The sequence below is a fragment of the Apus apus genome, chromosome 1 (genome assembly GCF_020740795.1).
Source record: "Apus apus isolate bApuApu2 chromosome 1, bApuApu2.pri.cur, whole genome shotgun sequence".
NCBI classification, from domain to species: domain Eukaryota; kingdom Metazoa; phylum Chordata; class Aves; order Apodiformes; family Apodidae; genus Apus; species Apus apus.
This window is the reverse complement of record NC_067282.1, coordinates 71,414,498-71,432,959: the sequence shown is the minus strand read 5'-3', so window position 1 is coordinate 71,432,959 and position 18,462 is coordinate 71,414,498. Positions and strand designations below refer to the sequence as shown.

General features: G+C 41.8%; 1 protein-coding gene across 1 annotated transcript in view; it reads left to right on the top strand.

The window, feature by feature from the left end:
• POLQ (DNA polymerase theta) overlaps positions 1-15,185 on the top strand; it is a 50,590-nt gene extending 35,405 nt beyond the window's left edge. The window contains exons 21-29 of the mRNA XM_051611719.1: positions 1,049-1,223; positions 1,726-1,861; positions 4,256-4,374; positions 5,029-5,213; positions 5,578-5,689; positions 7,272-7,396; positions 8,871-9,024; positions 10,794-10,909; positions 14,662-15,185. Coding sequence (XP_051467679.1) covers positions 1,049-1,223; positions 1,726-1,861; positions 4,256-4,374; positions 5,029-5,213; positions 5,578-5,689; positions 7,272-7,396; positions 8,871-9,024; positions 10,794-10,909; positions 14,662-14,775 — 1,236 coding nt within the window. The 3' untranslated portion in view covers positions 14,776-15,185. The remainder of the gene's footprint in view (positions 1-1,048; positions 1,224-1,725; positions 1,862-4,255; positions 4,375-5,028; positions 5,214-5,577; positions 5,690-7,271; positions 7,397-8,870; positions 9,025-10,793; positions 10,910-14,661) is intronic.
• The last annotated feature ends 3,277 nt before the right edge of the window (positions 15,186-18,462 follow it).

The following is an 18,462-nucleotide window of genomic DNA, read 5'->3' as shown; positions in this document are numbered from 1 at the left end:
TTGTAAAGCCAGTAGTAGAAGAATAATTCAACATCAGCTTGAAAGATACTGAAATACCATGGTGATTAAATACATTATTTTCTCTGTCTGGTACTACCTGTATTTTGTGCTTCAGAGAATTTGTCTGCAGAATGGCTGCTCTGATGGCTTTCAAATTTAGTATATCAAAAGCTTGTATATATGCAGAGGCTATTGACATACTTGCCAGTTGATAAATACCGTGGAGCTGCATAAATACCAACTGCTGCAGGCTAAAGGATGCTCTTGCCAAACAAGTGATATTAGCAGATATATATGTTCCCTGTTTCCAGGACTCATTAATCTATGTTGTTTTCTTAGTTTCCCCTTGTTCAGTGTAGTCGGTGCTTGGAAGACAAGTATTGATTTCCAAAACTCAAGTGGGAATGAAGACGTAAGTGCAGTGGTGGTGCCTGAGCAGGGAGCAAGAAGCAGAAAGGATTTCCTCCTTTTATGATACAGCAGGATGAGGTTGCAGCTGCCTGCTGCATACAAGAATTGTTCTTTTGAGAAATGTTTGCATGCCACTGTTTTTTGAAATACTTGTTAGTCCCTTCATATTTCTGATTTAACTGAAAGGATTTGATTGCTAGTGATCAGCTTTGTCTTTCAAGGACCATGGTCGAGGGCTTCATTTTATGTGTTCCTAGTGTATGAATAGGAGAGAGCAGGGAGAAAAATATGCAAGAAGATGGAGGAGGAACATTAACGCTGGGCAAGAGGAGACAACGTAGGGGACCTATGGCAAGTGATGCTCTATTTGATAATTTCAGGTGATTTACTGGTTGGTGCAGAGTAAGAGGTTGCAAAAGTCCAAAAAGAAGTGATTGCCTTCTTGTATGTAATAAAACTGCAGCTGTGTCTCATGGTGCAGGTGGTGTTAGTGGAGGGTATATCCATATAATTTTAAGGTGGTGACACTGGAAGCTCACTGGGTGAAGGAGTCACTTTTACCTGCAGAACTGCAAAAACTTTATTTATAAAGATTTCCATGCAGTTAATTATAGTTGTGCCCTTTTCTTCCCACAAGGATGTTTTGGAGAAGTTAAAGGCACTTCACCCATTGCCAGGGCTGATACTGGAGTGGAGGAGGATCAACAATGCCATTACTAAAGTGGTGTTTCCACTACAGAGGGAAAAGCGATTGAATTCTGCACTGGGAATGGAAAGGGTGTATCCAGTGTCACAGACTCACACAGCTACAGGTAAAAAAGAATGTCCAAAATCCTCAATTCTTATGGATTTATTTTTTTTTCCTGCTTTGTGTGTGTGGGCAGGTTTTCTGTGGGGAAAAGACAGGAAATCAAGGCTGTGCTCTACTTCAACCAAGTGAAAATACAGAGATATTTCTATTTCCTATTTCATATTAATCTGTCTAAAAGTCTAGATGTGTTAAAACAGCTTTTGTGTTCACTGAGCAGTATTACTCATTTCTTGCACAAATTAGCATGTAAATCTCTGACCCCCGAGCAGATTCTGGATTTGGGAGTTTCTTATTAGTGATACAGAGATGCTGCAAGGGAACCATCTGAAGCCCATTAAACCCAAATTATTTTTCCTTTTCTTCAGGTTTCTCAGTGGTTGTGTCCTCTTCAGCTCAAATCCCTAACCCCACATTTTTTAGAGAAGCGGGTGTGTGTTCAGCTGTTTTAACTTCAGAGTCTCCTTTTGGATCCTTATTTAGTTCTGCCTTGTCTTCCTTCTCAGGTCGAATAACCTTCACAGAGCCAAATATCCAGAACGTGCCAAGAGATTTTGAGATTGAAATGCCAACTGTGATTGAAGAAAGCCCACCCCCCCGCGCCCATGGAAACGTTAATTCTCGTGCTGTTTCTGGGGGCAGGTAGGAGGATCTTGGCAAAGCCTCTGCCTACTCTTCTCATCTTAATGTGGTCAAGTTGTCAAACTTCTCTTTTATGACTTCACCTGTGGCTGCTGTCTCATCAGTGTGACTCGTTACTCAGTGTTTCTCTTACAGTTTCAGGGGAATAAATATCTAAAAATCAGTGACACATGAAAGACCTAATGATACTAACAGTATGTGGTCCATGTAGCCACTTGTTTTTTGAAATTCTTTATGAAACCCTACAGTGAGATTATCATTATGCTCCCAACTGTTGGATGAAAAGCCTGAGTGTGAAAAGTAACTAAAATGTAGTTAGGATCTAGTTTGACTTTGTGAGAGGTTCTGAAAGACGCTATTGTGGAAAAAGTAGAAGCAAGTTTATCTGTTTTTATGCTATGCAGTTCCCTGTTTAAGGCAACATGGTTGAACATATTTTTCATTCTTTGTTAACAATTTCATGTTGTGATAGTGATCCTGCAAAAGCTACCAGGTAGCAGAAAAAGATTTCTTAATCTGGTTTCTGCTAACCAAACACCCTATTTTGACAGTATTACATGCTAATGCCAAAAAAGCAGGAAATCTAGTGAAATATCAGGGTGGATCTTTTAGCATCTAGCTTGTGAGCTTTAGGAGTACATCATGCTTTTCATTCAGGTTCTTGTCCCACACGTGTCACCTATGTTACTTTTATAATCCTTTTTCCCATAGCAAGATATGAGAAATTTCAGACGTTTTTTGGCCTATCAGTCTGTTCCTACCACCATGTGTCTAACATCCTTGTGCCTCAAGTAGGTTATGGGAAGAAAACTCAGGAGTAGCAGGATCTTGCCCATCTCTCTTCAGAAGAACCAGGGCTAGCCATGGAGGCAGAAATGTTCAGAGAAATAGGTCTGGCAGTGCTCAGGCTTGCAGCAGCTTTGCAGGATGGTTGAAGAGTGGTCTGGGCTCTTAGGTTCTTCCCTATAGAGAAGCAGCCCATCAAAGGAATGAAGTAAGTGCTGAACTTCGAGAGGTCTGTTTCTCAGGCTGGCTTTTTGAGTCTACATTCTTAGTAAGCAGCTGCTGTTTTAGGATAATAGTTCAGAAGTGACTGCTGGCACAAAAGAAGCTGTCATGCAGTCTAAGACTGATAGGCCCTTCAAACTTTGGTCCAAACTGTCTTTTATCTTAGTAATTACTGTTACTACTCCTTCCTCTTTTTGTAAGAAGCTTTGGACTGAACGAGTGTAGCTAAATTAGATCATGGTATAAAGCCCTTACTCATTCAACTAAACTGGAAACTTCTGCTGGACAGTGTGATTCTGTACAGTTCCCGTATGTTTTCCCTCACCTTTATTTCTTTTGAAAATTTCTTTCTACTATTTTTGGTGCTATTTTTAATCTCCTTGATCCCTATCATCCCTGAAATGACAAGGTATAAGAAGAAAAGAGAATGCACAAGGGAAGAGAGCATGATGCCTTTTCTGTGCTTTGCTTTGCTGAAAGTAGTCTTGATCTCAGAGATACCTTTTCGTTCTAATAAAGAAATTGCTCAAATCCCTGAGCCAGGTATCAAGGACTTATAAAGGCCTTTGACTGAACTTTTAGTGGAGAACGCAACAGGCTGGTTGGTAGACTGGCGCTGATGGGAGGAGGAGGTGTGAATGGTGTCACAGCTGTGCACTGTTCCCCGGATACTCTTAGGGATACAATTCCGTCTGCAGCTTCAAGACTTCGTGGAACAGGAGAGCTAAGCAAGCCCTGAGAAGTGACAGAGCACCTGATGCCTCTGTAAACTTCTGGCTTTCTGGAAAAACAAAACCTGGTTGCTTTTTGAGGCAGTTTTTTTGCTCAGTCTGTAGAGATGAAATGAACAGTATTTTATGTCTTCTGCAATATCTCCTGTTTTTACAGGCTTACTTGTGTGTCTGTGTGTATGCAGTCATGAGGCTGATGTGGGGGAAATCTTTTCTGTCTCTGCTAGGTATGGGCTGGTATAGGCACCACTGTATATGAGAGTGATGTTGAGAGAAGACTTGGCAGTCAAGGTGGGGTGTTGAATTTTTAGGATTACTGTAGGACTCCTTTGCTGTCTTTCTGGGGTGCACCCATCACAGACCTGGGGCCATTCATCTTACCTATTTTGGAGTGGAATTACCTGTTTTCTGGACTAAACCCTGAATATACTTGGAAGATTTATTCCCAAATCTGTTCAGAGTCAAAAAATCCCTTCAGGTGTACATGAGGCCTCTGTCCAATTTCCCTATGGTCAAATGTAGATGGGGATTGTTCAGAAGAGTGGAATAGAGGCTAGTGTCTCACTTGTTTTCACTGCTTCTCTGTGGCAAAAAAATAATTATGCATCTTTTAGTGTTTTAGAAATTGGTGAACAGTCATTCTTTGTCTCCACAGATGTAGAAAGCCTTCCAGTATTTTGCTTAATGGCCTAAAGGTTCAGGCTGAAGACAGATCCAAAGAAAGAGGAGTACCATTTTCTGTTAGCATGAGGCACGCTTTTGTTCCCTTCCCAGGTAATGCCCAGATCCTGCTCTGTGCCAGCTAATTGTTAAGAATATAGTTAACAACAAATCCTACAGCTAATGGAGGGTTCAGAATTGATGATAATATATATCTGACCAAACAGTCTAACTGGAAAACTAATGCAGTACTTAGCATTCCCTAAAAATTATTCATAAAACTGTAAAGGAGAGTATTTCAGCTGGGGCAAGTGTTCAGATGTTAAAATTCAAATGTTCACACCTTCGTTTTCTCTCTAAGAATGTATGTTTTTTAGAGAGATATACTTAGGCAGCTCTTAATATACAAATTGCACTTCATCTAGTGTTCTTTCTATCCAGATGTCTATTCTCATGTTGCCTGCCCTGGCTTAGTTCAAGTTTGCTGATCTGATCCCTGTGCTGATCATTCCTATCAGGTGCTAGCCTTCTGCACAGAGACTTGGACAGATACTTGTCTGTGACTTTTTAATAGATTTCAGATGTTAGGGACTGGGTGGAAAGCCTGGGCATTGGAGAAACAGGCAAGATTTTGTCTGGTAGAAATGGCTGTGAAAAACTTTCAGATCAGGAGGTAAAAGGACAACTTTAGTCTTTCTTGCTGGGATGTTGGCAAGGATGTTGTTGGAGTAATCTATGAAATAATGATTTCTGCTAACTTGACTTCAGGTGGGTTAATCTTGGCTGCTGATTACTCTCAACTTGAACTGAGGATCCTTGCTCATTTGTCTCGTGACTGTCGACTCATTCAAGCCTTGAATGGGGGTACTGATGTCTTTAAGAGCATTGCAGCAGAATGGAAAATGGTTAATCCTGAAAATGTTGGAGAAAGGACCAGGCAACAAGCTAAACAGGTAATTTTTAGAAAAAAAAATTAAGCAGCAGCTTTCTGGGCAGGAAGGTTCAGTGTTCAAAGCTTCAGGGAGTCACAATTACATGGTTTTCTGTTTGGGTTCATCCGTGATTGCTCAGTAGTTTGTATGTCCTCCCCCTCTCAATACTTTTCAGCTGGAGTTACCTGGGTTTTGAGGGATGAGGGTGGAGAAAAGCAGCAGGAATGGCTTGGACTCAGAGGTAGTCTCTCTTCTTGAATGCTTGCCCTTGCTTCTATACACTTGTTTTCCAGTGAATCACATTTTGTTTTGGCTCTGCTCTCTCTGTATGGCTGGCTGGCTGGCTCACCATATGGTTGTGGTTCTTCATAATGTCCTCTGGCAGATTTGCTATGGAATCATCTATGGAATTGGAGCAAAATCATTAGGCGAGCAGATGGAGATTGATGAAAATGAAGCTGCCAATTACATTGAATCCTTCAAATCAAGATACACAGGTTTGGATATGGCTGTTTGGGATGTGGTGGTTGTTGTTGGTTTTAATCCTTTCTCTCCATGTCTCTTCAAATCCTAAGTTTGACTCAGCCCTCTACTACTCCTTGAAAAAGCTTTGCATTTTGAAAAAGTCCTGTGCACAAACACAGTGTTTTGATACTCCATAATCTTTTACTTTACACGCGGTTTTATTAATTTTTAGGACCTTGTTATTTGCTTATTACAGTAATTATTTTATTGGTTTAAAGAAATTAATTAATGAGCCCTGGGGATTCATTTTAAAGCTCTTAACTTTCTGAATAAGAAACACAGTTTAGTTTATTAAAACACATAACTTTAAAGGATATGCAACTTTAGACAGCTTTAGACCACACTTAGAATTTTTAAATAGAACCGTTTCTCTCCTCTGTTCTCATCTTTTGCTTTCATTGAATTTTAAACTGTTTTGCATATAACCTTTACATTTTTAACCAGCTGCTCAGAGCAGCTCTCCCATATTTTGTAAAGTGACGCTGTTAGATTTCTAAGAAGCATGTTAATTTTTAGGAAAGCTGTAGAGAGAGTAGAGCTGCAATCAGAAAATGAATGGAGGGCAAATGGGCTGAGAGGCAGCTAGCTCTAATCATAAAACTTGGAAATTAGATGGAAAATTATCTTCTGAAGATTCAGGGTTAGTTTCTTTGGGAGACAGATGCTGAGAAATGGTGTCCTGTTAAGAGTCTGTTTAGGCTGCAGTGATTTTTGGATAGTGTCTCCTTAATGACCATTAGAAATAACTTCCTGCTTCCTCCCTTTTGCTACACATGCAGACATACAAACTCTGCAGTGTACCTCATATTGTAACTTCATTTAGGAATTTTCACTTACATGTATTGCCTGGCTGACATGCTAAATTACATACCTAATGAACTGATTAATGCTGTCGGTCTTGATCTTGAAGAGCTCCTTTTATGCTTTATATTTTGTAAACCTTGGAAAGAAACTGTCTGAAGTTAACTTTTCCCACTTTAGTGCAGTCATTTCCTGAATTTACAGTGAAAGGGACTTTTCCCTGTCTCACCTTTCTTCAACCTAAGTTTCTTTTTAACACCCTCAGTGGATGCACTCCTTCCCTAGCAAAGTGCAGGGGGTTGAGTTTCTTTCATCCTAGAATCTGAAGTGACACACTCTGAAGTCAGGCAGCCTGAGGCATCAAGGGCTCTGAATTCTGCTTTCAGCTTACTCCCTTCCTACTACGTGCCTTCCCAGTGCTGGTTGAGGCTGTGACCTCTCCATTACCAGTAATACGAGTATGATTCTCTCTGCCTGGATGCTGTGCAGAATGGACTTCCTGCCTCCTCATGCACAGCCAGATGTCCTGACACTCTGCACTCTCTTCCACCTCAAAAGTCTTAATAGGTTTCCCAGCAGAGCTGAGAATAGGCTGAATGAGTGATTATGTGCCCTTGTCCACTGACAGGGTCTAGGAAATTGAAAGCATTACCTGTGTGCTGCTTGGGTGTCCCAGACTGCTTTCAGTGCCCCTAGGGAGAAGTCAGCACAGAGCATCAGCTGTATTAGCAAAAATTTTCTTTCCTTTCACAGGGATTCAGAAATTCCTGAGGGAGACAGTAAGGAGCTGCAGAAAAGACGGGTTTGTGCAGACCATCCTGGGAAGACGGAGATACCTGCCAGCTATCAATGATCCAAACCCCTACAGTAAAGCACATGTATGTTGAGTGTACTACCTTAGTGACTTAATATAAGCATTAAATTTCTTTGCATATTTTTATCTGCAGTTTTACAGGGTGTGTGAGCCACCTTCATCATGACCTTCCACTTCTCATGTAGTTCATTGTTCCCTCGGTTGTTCTCTGAATAACAGAGCTTTTGTTGTGGTCTGCTTGATATAAGTCTTCTGTGACTGGGTGTACAGCTGTCATCACTGTGCTAACCTCACTTCAGAACTCCCACATTGGAACTGGAGTGAGTAATTTATTGAAATAAGTGGACACAATTTTAAAAAGCCTCCACGCAGTGATGTACTTTAACTCTTCAGGCTGAGTTGCTCCCACTCAGCAATCTTTGTATGTTACATGCTGTCAGCACTTGAACAGATGTTTAAGTCTTGTATTACTGGGTATTTGTTCGTTTTCTTATTTCTTCTCAAATAAAAATTCTCAAACTTGTCAGATAAATATTTACTAATACACGCCTTTGCACTGGCATTATTTTTTTCAAGGTCATTTTGGACACATCTGTCATAGACTCTACTTCAGTAAGTGTGAATTGACTGCCAGGGGAGAAGTTGGTACATTTCTGTGGGGAGGAAGCCTTATACTTCTCAGCAGGGAGCTGGATCAGGTTTTGTGGAATTAAAGACTTGAGGGAGGAGGTGGAGGAGTTTATACTCCCAAGTAGTTGAAAAGGAAACAAGGAGAATTTCCAAAAACTTTTGAGATGATTTGACTATTTAATCTGAAGGATACTTCAGTGGGAAGCTTTGTAGATGCATCTTCTGTTCAACTTTGATTTATTCTTTAAAATCATATTAAAGACCACTTAATGACTTATCTTCACTTTCATTGCAGCTTCCTCGTAACTTTTTGCATATGTTTTAGCTCTAGTCAAAGAAAGAAGAACCTTTGAATAGTTTTCTTGTCTGAGGAGGAGATTAGTAGAGAGGTTGCTTGAGTGGAAAAAGAAAAGTCATTGTGTCCTAGTGTGGTCTGGTGTGGTTTTGCACAACTGTCATGCTCTGGTAGTCTGGGTTTAGTACAGCAAACCCGATTATTAGTCTATGAAGTCCTGCTTCTTGCTTTTGTTTATCCATTCCTGATGGTTTTGAAGATAAGCAGAAGTGTCTTATGTTACTTGGATTAACTCGAGATTTTACTGCTCCTCATGAAATGTTACCATGTATATTTGCTTCTTCCTGTGGTTTGTGCCTCTTGCAGGTTACAACCCTTGATATTAATTAATTTAAAATTTGTGGAACTCCTGTTTTTTTCAGTCACCTGGAGAAATTTTGTGTCTAAACTAGTCTATAACATCTCTTTCAGGCAGATGTAACAAACTCTTTATCTGGAGGTTTTGCTATGCCTGTATTTGGCCACGTGTTTATTATTTTTAATAAAGTACATGTGGCATGCTGGATTTGATTTATTTTTGTGGTAGATTTTGAGAACAACTCTCTCTTTTTAGGCAGAGCGACAGGCTGTGAACACAACCGTTCAGGGATCTGCTGCAGACATTGTGAAAACAGCCACTGTGAACATTCAGAGATGCCTGGAAGCTTTCTCCTCTGTGATCAAGTCCCATGGACATCTGGAGAGCTCCTTCCAGAGAGATAAGGCTGGTATGCTTGCCTCTTCCTTGCACATCAGGGTGAAACTTGCAGTGTTACTAATTTAAAAGAAAAAGAAAGGTTGGGGCCTTGGGGATAGGGGTGGGAGACATTTTATTTCCTGGCAGTGGTAAGCCTGTGTTTAATGGGAATAAAAATCCTAAGGTAGGGGGGAGAATGTCTGCTCAACACAAAAATTAAAGCAAATGCTGTGATCAGATCAGAAGCCCCAGTTGCCTCAAAGCAGATCTTGCAAACGTTGGCAGTGGAAGTTCGTAGGTGATTGGGTCTGTGATGCCACCACAGGATTATTCAAAAGTAGAAGGGAAAAAGCTGAGCAGATACTCTGGTTTCAAAGGCAGTGAAAAGAGTGGAACAACTTCTAGTTCCAGAAATACAATTTTTGGTTAGAATTAAGTCTGGAACTTGTTGACTAGAATTTGATGTACACAGCCTCCACAAGAGTATTACGTGAAGCATACATTTCTTCTGGCTACAGATAGCAAAGCTGTGCTGGGTTGCTCATTCCCACAGGAGTTCTACAAAGGATTTTTTTTTTATTTTTTTTTTTTTTAGCATAAAGTGATCAGTGCTTCATTCATCAGTCATATATTTTTAGAAAGATGACTTAAGGGACAGAGTGCTGTATTTCTTTGATAGTTCATATGCTTTGACCTGAAATATGAAGCTGTCTTAATATGAAGAGGGTTGAGAGGGCTTAATATATGTAGGATTCAGAAGGAAAACTAAATAATTAATTGCTGCACCTCTAAAAATATGTCAGGGAGGCTTATTTTAGAAAGACAATATTCAGAGGTCTGTTATGGGTAGAAGGCACGTGCTTGGCAGAACTTCACACCCCCTGCAGGAGCAGCAGCTGCTGACCTTTGGCCAGTGTAGTTGTAGGAAAGTGAGTAGATGCATTTGGGACATTTTTCGTCTTATGATATGAGCTGTTTCAGCAACTGGGAGGAATTATCTTTCAGCAAGTTAGAAATGCCTGTGCCATCAGCATCCTGCCTCGTGTGGCTTCTTCACCGTTGCTGCTCTGATGTGAGGCTTGTGTGAGGAACCAGTGATGTTGAGAAACCCTTCCTGTAGCTGTGATCTGGGGTCCTCCTGTTAGCTAACCTGAGGAACTTTTGAGCCTCTAATGTGTGAGGTTGTGTGGGTTTATTTTTTTAAAAAAGCTTTTTGTTTGTTCTATTTTTGTCAGGCAGGGCCTACCAGGACCCTGTTTCTGTCATCTGCTTATTTGTTTATTCAAAAACTGCTCTTTTTTTCTTTCTTTCTTTCCTTATTTTCAATCAGGAGTAGTAGCTACAGTTTCAGATAACTGCATCTGGGGGAGGCTTTTACTGCCTTTATAGACTAGCCATTGAAATTATTTTGGAAGAAAAGCAGAATCCTAATTCATTGCTAGAATGTTATAAACCAATTTCTGATTGAACTCGACAAGATTTTGTTTCAAATTTACTTTTGAAACAGATGGTTCAGGAGATGCAACTGTCTCCTGTTTCTGTTCTGATTCAAATCTTTCTAATGTAAGGCTGAAATGTTTATATCTGAAATGCTTCTCATTAACATTTTTCCCTCAGTAGCTGTACAAATATTGATGGAATAGCAACGTTTTGTGGTTTTATCTGTAGGCTTGGGCTTTCTCATTGTGAAGTTCCTTGTGTTCTTTTTCTCAGCATTAGGAATGTCTGAGGGCTTTTTAAGTACAGAAAACGTGCCTTTGCCTAATGGAGTCTAATGAACTGTGCTCTTCACCTGTGCAGGAACGTTAGTGAGGAAGAGAAACAGAGGGATGTTACGTCCCACCAGTGGAGGTTTCTTTATCCTCCAACTCCATGATGAGCTCCTCTATGAAGTTGCAGAGAATGATGTCATCCAGGTATGGCAGCACAAATGATTTTTCAGCTATCTACCGAATTCAGCTATTTGTTTGAAACAGGTCCTCCTTCTCGGGGCTCAGCTTCTCCTCCCTGGATCTTCTCTCATTGTGTGCAAAAAGGTCTGTGAGATGATGTTAAATTGGATGAAAAACAATGTTTATATTCTTGATCCCTTTCTTTTCAGACTCAAGTTCATTTTTCCAATGTGTGCTTTACTGCTTGGAACAGCAGTACCTGCAACTTCTCTTCAAGACTTGATGAGTGAAATAGCTGAATATTGTTGTCAGGAGTAGGGGGAACTTTCTCCTTGTTTGTATGTATCTTTCCTTCCTATTTACACTTGGGTCTTTTGATGCCTAACTCAGGACATGTATTGTTACAGCTCTGGTTTGTACTCTGTGCAGGGAAAGGAGGAATTCCTTCCTTTTTGTACTTGTTTCCTCATTCCCTGCCTACTTGGCCTTCTGGCAGGAGTGTTACGGTGCTGGTCAGCAGCATGGTAGATGGCACGTGGTAGAGGTGCACTCCTGCACCTGGGCACTGTGGTGTCTGCGTGACAGTTTTCAGTAGCAAGCATTTTAGCTGGATGTTGGCAACTTAGTGTTTTCCCAAGTCCTGAGCTCAAGCCCACAGAGGGTGCTTCCGCAGCTCGGGAATGTCTTTCTCCCACTTCAGTTCTGTGCATACACATCTTTAATGACAAAAGGCTGGTTTCTGATGGTGAGTAGTAACCCCTAGTCTGAGAGACCTTTCAGCAATACTGACTGACCTTAGCACCTCTTTTACAATTTCATCAAGAACAAAAGATGTAACATTTCTCCCTTGAATCTCAGCTCAAGCCTCAGTTTGTTTTGCCAACTCTGTTCAGAGATCTGCTGCTTCAATCCAGGCAGGCTAGTTTAGAGATGAAAAGGCTCCTAATTTTCTTTCTGTAGAAAACTGATACCCCCTGAGTATTGGCTTTTACATCTTTAGACACTGACACCAAGTTACCACGATGTCTCCAGAAGAACTGGGGCCAAGTGAGTGCATTTTCTTATTATTTATTTTATTGTATTTTTTCATCAACGTCTTCAACTTCAAGGGAAGTTATCACCAGCCTAACTGCCTTCCAATATATTTATGTCCACAGATCTTCTGGGCAGTCACTTAAAACAGCTTAAGTACACAAGGCGTATTTCCTAGACTCAGACTTCCCCTGTGAGTGCCAGATTTGCTTATTTTTCAAGGATTTCTGTCTAGCTGAGACAGCAAGGTACTTTTTCTCCTTTTGTTATTGTTTTTAGGGCCAGAAAGGATAACTTTGTATGGTAATATTGCCTGCTGTCCTTTCAGATGCACCGTTATAATTACCCTATAGTGGAAAGATCAAAATTGGAAAGGATGTCTTGACGTCTCTCCCTCTTAAGCCCCCACTCAGAGTAGGGCCTAAATTAATTAGTCCTTTTGAGCTACAGTAAACCTTTTCGTAAAGAAAAAAAGACAAAAAACATTTATTGGTTTCTTTATTGGTGAGGGGTTTTTTTTCATCTTGCTGGCGCTAAACTTTTATTATACTGCAAATTATGTGTTTCTCAGCTGCAACAGCAATTTTTATTCTGACAAGTTAGTTTGGTCACATGCTTGATCCTGACTCTAGCTTATTTTCAGCTGCTAAAGTGCACAAAAGAAAACTAAAAATATATTTCTGGTTATCTAGGAATTTGTGTTCCAGTTAGAATATCCTTTCAAATGGTTTGTAAGAGAAACAACACTATTGATCATTCAGTGACATTGGGGTAATGCCTGTTTTTTCTTGTGCTAAAGGTGTGAAATACTTGGGGCACCAGGGCTTTCCTAGCCTATGCAGAATGTCAAAGTGAAGGTCGGGAGCTTTCAGAGCTTATCACAATACCAAGACTCTGATAATATTGCCAAAGGTGGCAGAAGGAGGCTTGATCTCCTATCTTGTTGAGCTGACCTTGGCAACAAGGAGTCAGGTAGGAACATAAAGGTATAGACTAGATTAGGAATCAAAGGCTAGATGCTTTTAAAATGCTTGTTTATTCCCAGTATCACCACATCTGTGTTTTTAAGACGGCCAGTTCTTCTCCAGGCTTGTTTTAGCTGACCACTCAGAACTCTGGAAACAGGGCTGTTTGCTTAATGCATGAGAAATTCAGAGCCAAAGCCCCCCAGGTCAGGGACTTGGTGTATGGCTCCATTTCATCCCAGCAGCTTCCCCAGGATCCTCACACAGGTTTTTGTGTCTCCCCTGTAGCTGCCAAACCTTGTTCTAGGTGCAGCAGCCTTCATTTAGTGTTCCTCACTGTGAGCTGGACCTGTGACTGTTCTCAGAGAATCTCCCTCTGTGTGGTTCACGTTTCTTTTGAAATACTGAACTCCAAACTTGATGAAGGCTTCAGTGATTTGAATAGAGTGAAAAATTTATCTACGTGTCACGAGCAACATTTTCTATGTTCCAGAATTGCATTTGCTTTCTTTCTCACAACAGTGTGCCTTGCTTAAGCCCTACTCAGTGTTTAATCTCTGATAACCCCATTCTTTTCCTGCCCAGGCAGTTATTTTTCATCCTATTTATGAACAGTATATTATTTCTATCTTAGTTCTCTATGCTGCTTCTTTGTACTTCTCTGTGCTGAATTACATCCTATATCATAGGATCATTTTTCTAGGCTATCAAGATAATTTTGAAATGTAGTATGTAAGGGTGTAGGATTTTGGAAGACAAAATCTTCCTCCTTGTTCTTAATGCTATTGTAAACTCTAGTGCTTTGTTCTCCTCAAATCCCCTCCTCTGTTTCCCAGTAAAAACTGTGGAGGCGTTTCTATTGTGGGTACCTGTGAGAGAATGATGGAAATGCATGGAAGGGTCACAAAGCTTGAAAAGTTCCCATGCTGACACAGTGTCCTCTAGTTGAGATGAAAAATTCCAATAAACTCAAAGCTTCTTTTTGTTCTGCTGTGGAAATGTTTGTGAGATGGGTGTGGATTGAAAGATTCATTCAAATAAGCAATCAGGACAGGCTGGACTCTGTGTGGGTCTTGGGGTAGGAAAGACAGTCCCTTTATCCAGGGCAAATATTTACAATCAGGAAAAAAAAAATCCATCTCTTACAATCCAAAAGGACACAGGCAAAAATGTGTTGTGGTCCCTTAACTGCATACTGAAATGAGTGTTGTTTTAGAAATACCTTAGGAGGGCAGCAGATGTTGGAGTTGCCTCAACAAAATAGTGAGGGTGAACCCAGCAGTATTTCTAGCGCCTGCAGTGAATGTGATCCCCTTTCCCAGGGATTTGTAGTTAGAGCTTCACAGAGGTCCCCGTCCCAACACAACAAGAAGGAACACTGCTCTTTGCCTCTGGTGTATTTGGTGTGTGTCTTGCTTTCAGTACATTGAATTTGCAGAACAGACTCCATGAAACACTCAGAATCATGCAGTTGGGTGAAAGAAGAGACTCTGCAGGACCTGCAAATATTTACTGGAAACCTAATCTTGCCTCTTTTCTAAGTAGTCTTAAACAGTGTGGAACCATTCACTACTCTGTGCTGATAAAATGTTACTGGCTTGACACAGTTTCTCCATCCATGAACCCTAATCAGGAATAAACTGTTTTTTTGCATTCCCATCAGTGGTAAGTGCACATAAACACAGGAGAGGACTCTAGTGGTCTGGGCACTCCAGCTATTGGCTGAAAAATGGAGCACTAAAGTTATGTTTGCATCTGATGTCTTGCCTTTTCTCGTAGGTTGCTCAGATTGTCAAGCATGAGATGGAAAACGCCATCCAACTCTCAGTAAAACTGGATGTTAAAGTGAAAATTGGGCCAAGCTGGGGAGACCTGCAGGACCTGGAGCTCTGACACGAAGCTCTGCAGCTTTGGCAAGGGCCTGCAGCAGACCTGTGAGCAGCACCATCCTCCTGTGTTCTGTTCTAGAGCTGCTGTTGCAAGCTGCTTTCTGAAACATGTGGTGGAAGCTGGTATGAATCCACCAAATCAAACCCTTCAAAGGTCAGACTGCACAGTGTACGATGTGTTTACAGAACTGTGAAATGATCAGCCTCTAAGGCACAGTATTTGAATGAATTCTGTTAAAATATGCTTGATCTTGTAATTTAAAAAAAACCCAAAGCCTAATGAATTTATTACATATTAAATGAGCTGGATTATTTAATTAAAGCAAAGCACAAGGATAATTTGGCAGTTGTTGTGTGTAATTTTGTCTAGGACAAATAAAGAATCATTGTGTTTGCAGTTACTATTGAATTTTACAGGCCTCTGCTAGGATCATTCTGTAGTGAATTTTGCTGCTGATATTCAGGTACTGAAACGGCTTTACAGCTGGCTGGATTTCTCACTGGGTGCCTGTGCAGTGTTTACAGTGAGTGGAACCAGTGCTTGGTTGGCCTCCAAGTTTTAGGAGAGCATTTTGGTGACTGCCTGTCTTGATTCGTCCTACTGCTATCTGGCAAACTGGACTTGAGAGGAATGTTGTTTGGACTCTTCCAGTTAACACAAAATCACCAGCAAAAATATTCCTTTTTAAAGAATAAAACTCAATGTATTGGTTAAAAGCTTAAAAACAATTCGCATTTTTGTGAAGAAAAATAAATAAATCTGTCTGGCCAGCTGAAGTGACATCCTTGCTGGTGTTTGAGGTCTGAGAGAGGTGTCACAGGATGGTGGTGGGTGACCTGTGGTTCTTCATCCAGAGACCTGTCTCCTAGGGCAGCCGCATATCCTGTCTGGTGGTGGCCTTGCTAGAAATTGTTCAGGTTTTCCTTCCCTTTTTGGCTCAGAGTCTTTGACTCTATTCCTGTGATTAGGCAGGGATTTTTGGGAGTTTGCACTTGTTAAGCTGAGCTGGTCCTGAGACTGACTGGAGTCAGCTGCCAGGATTGGATGCTTCTAAAGAGGGGACAAGGAAGGAGCTTGCAGGGAATTAATCTTCCACTGTTTGGCATTGCTCTCCTCACTAGTATCTTCTGGTCTGACTAAACCTCACATCACACAGTTTTGTTTGTCTTCCAGATGGTTGCAATGGTTATATGAGTTCAGCTGTTTGTGTTAGCTTCATACAATACCTGAATTCTGTTATTTTAATGGGGTAGCCCTCGTATGTTACAAGGAATGGAGGACAGGTGCCTCCTGTCATCTTCTTTATGCCTCTAATTATTTTATCAAGTCTTTCTTCTGCGGTTCCTCCCCAATCTAAGCACTCTCCATCTTTCTATTCTTGTCTCCTGTGAGTTTTCCAGCCCCTAATTATTCTTTCATTTTTGAATTTCTGCTGGCTCCTTTGTAAGCATACTTTTGAAGTTGCCTTTGTAGCCTGATCTGAGAGGATGCATACTTGGCTTTCAACAGCCTGAGAGCGTGCTTCTGCTTGTGAACTTCAAATGCCATGCATTTGGCACAGCCATTATCCTGACATCAGAAGTACCTGTCGCCCAGGTTTCCAGAACATGGTGAGTTTTAAAAGATGTAAATGGGGCCTGTGTACAAAAGGCTGCATCGTGGACTCTGACCTTCCAGCTGCTCACTGTGCAGGAAAATGGACACATGGTATTGAGTCAAAGCCCTGGGCCAGGATGCCTTGACTGCCCTTCTCAGTGCTGACTTGGCCACCTTTCCTGTTTTATATTTCACTTTACCTTGAGATTTTTTGTCTCCTCCCTGCTCAGTCTGTGCTGTGGTCTCCTACCATGTCTGTCACCTGGTGGCTGAGCTCTTCATCCACGGCATTTGCTTGATAGACAGTTGCTTCTTTTCTTAGCTTATTAAAGCTTTTGTTTTTATCAGATCTGAGCCCTCGGCACCCTGGCGTCCGACCATTTGTGTGCTCTGCCTGTGAAGATGCTGGGTTGGACTCCTTACCAGTTCACATGGGCTGATGATTTCCTGTCCCAGGGCATCGTGCAGTGACACACCTGTGCTGTATTTGAGACTTCACCAGAGCTGCTGTAATTTGAGTTGCGTGTTCTCGGCACATTACAGTATTCTCCTCCCATGTACTGTCCTTAGAATTTCAGAAGGATGGGTCTTGCCTATTTCCCAACAAGCTCTCTAGAGGGGGGTGATGCTAATCAATAAGGGGATTGACACAGAACTAAACTTATTTTGCTACACAAGCTCAATGAGTTCATTTTAATTAAGTCATAATTTGGAGCAAATGAGAAGATAAAAGGTGGCTCTGCAAGTGAGGCAGCTGCAGCGCTTGAGTCATGGTATCAGAACTGGCTCTGAGCTGTTGCCTGACTGCTGCTGGTTACATCCCTTAGTTCTGGTTGGACTTGTCCTATTAGTGAGACTAAGCAGGAGAGGGCTTTGGTCAGGTGAGCAGTGGCACTGCTTAGAACTCTGTAGAAGAGGATACCTGCTGTTTTCTGAGGTTGGCTGCTTGCATGATTTACTCATTTTTGCCTCTGGGCCTCTCTCCCCCCACCCCTGATGGGCTGAGGCCTGTGTTTAGTTGGAAACTGGGCTGGTGCCCCTGCCCATGCATGGGAATTGGAACTAGATGATCTTTAAGGTCCCTTCCAATCCAAACCATTCTGTGATTCTCTGATTCTTTTCTAGTTCAGGACCCAATAACGAGAGTGCAGGCTACTCTCTCCCTTCTTGTTGACAGGATGGGGTGCATCTGATAGTGTTTGCTCTCAGTTCCTCAGCTGGTTTGTGTCCCTCTACAGTCCACTCCTGCACAGCACATGCAGTCACATGTGTGGTCTGGCATTCCAAGAAAAAGACAGATGAAGGCTGGGAAAGGGGTAGGAATTCTGTTTGTTATGGCAGCCCTGTCCCTTGGCATGCACAGAGCTGCTCCTGCAGCCTGGTCCTGCCTTCTGCCCTGGCTGCCACCCCAGCAGGTGGGTGTCTGTCTGCCACAAGACATGGGGTTGGGATCCAGTCCTGGAATAGCTGTGGTCACCAGGAATGCCTCATCTTCTCATCATGTGAACTTGTGTGACCCAGCTCCTCACAGGGAGAGCCTGCCCCCTTCGGCTGCCAAGCAGCCTTGCTCTCTTTGGTTCATACCTGCTTTCTTGTCAAAATGACTTACATTTTGGTTCAGCCTGCTGCTGGTACAGGGCAGACCTTCCCCGGACTCCTGCCATTGATGTTGGATACAGCTACTTGGCAGCCCTTTTCCTCACATGCAGACCACAAGCTTTTTCTGCCTTGGTCTTTCTGAAGCAGCTCTCCTGTCCCTGCTTATTGAAATCCCTTCTATCCCTTTCTTGTAGCTGGGCAGTGGTGGAGAGAGGCAGGTGACAAAAGCTGACACACAGATAATCTGATTTGGTTTGGTCCTTTAGCCTTTCTCCCATGCTATTCACATTTCATCAAGAGGGTTGCAGAGTTTTTCCTGCTGTATTTTTTCCTGTAAATCTCTAGCTGAAAAGAGGGAGCTGGAAGCTCAGTAGCTTTGGCGTGAGTGAGTAGTGTAAACTCCCATCAAAAAGCTTTACATAAACCTTGGAAATACCATAAAGAATCTAGGAGTAGAGGGTTGGGGGGGAGGAAAAAGAGATCTACACCAAGCAA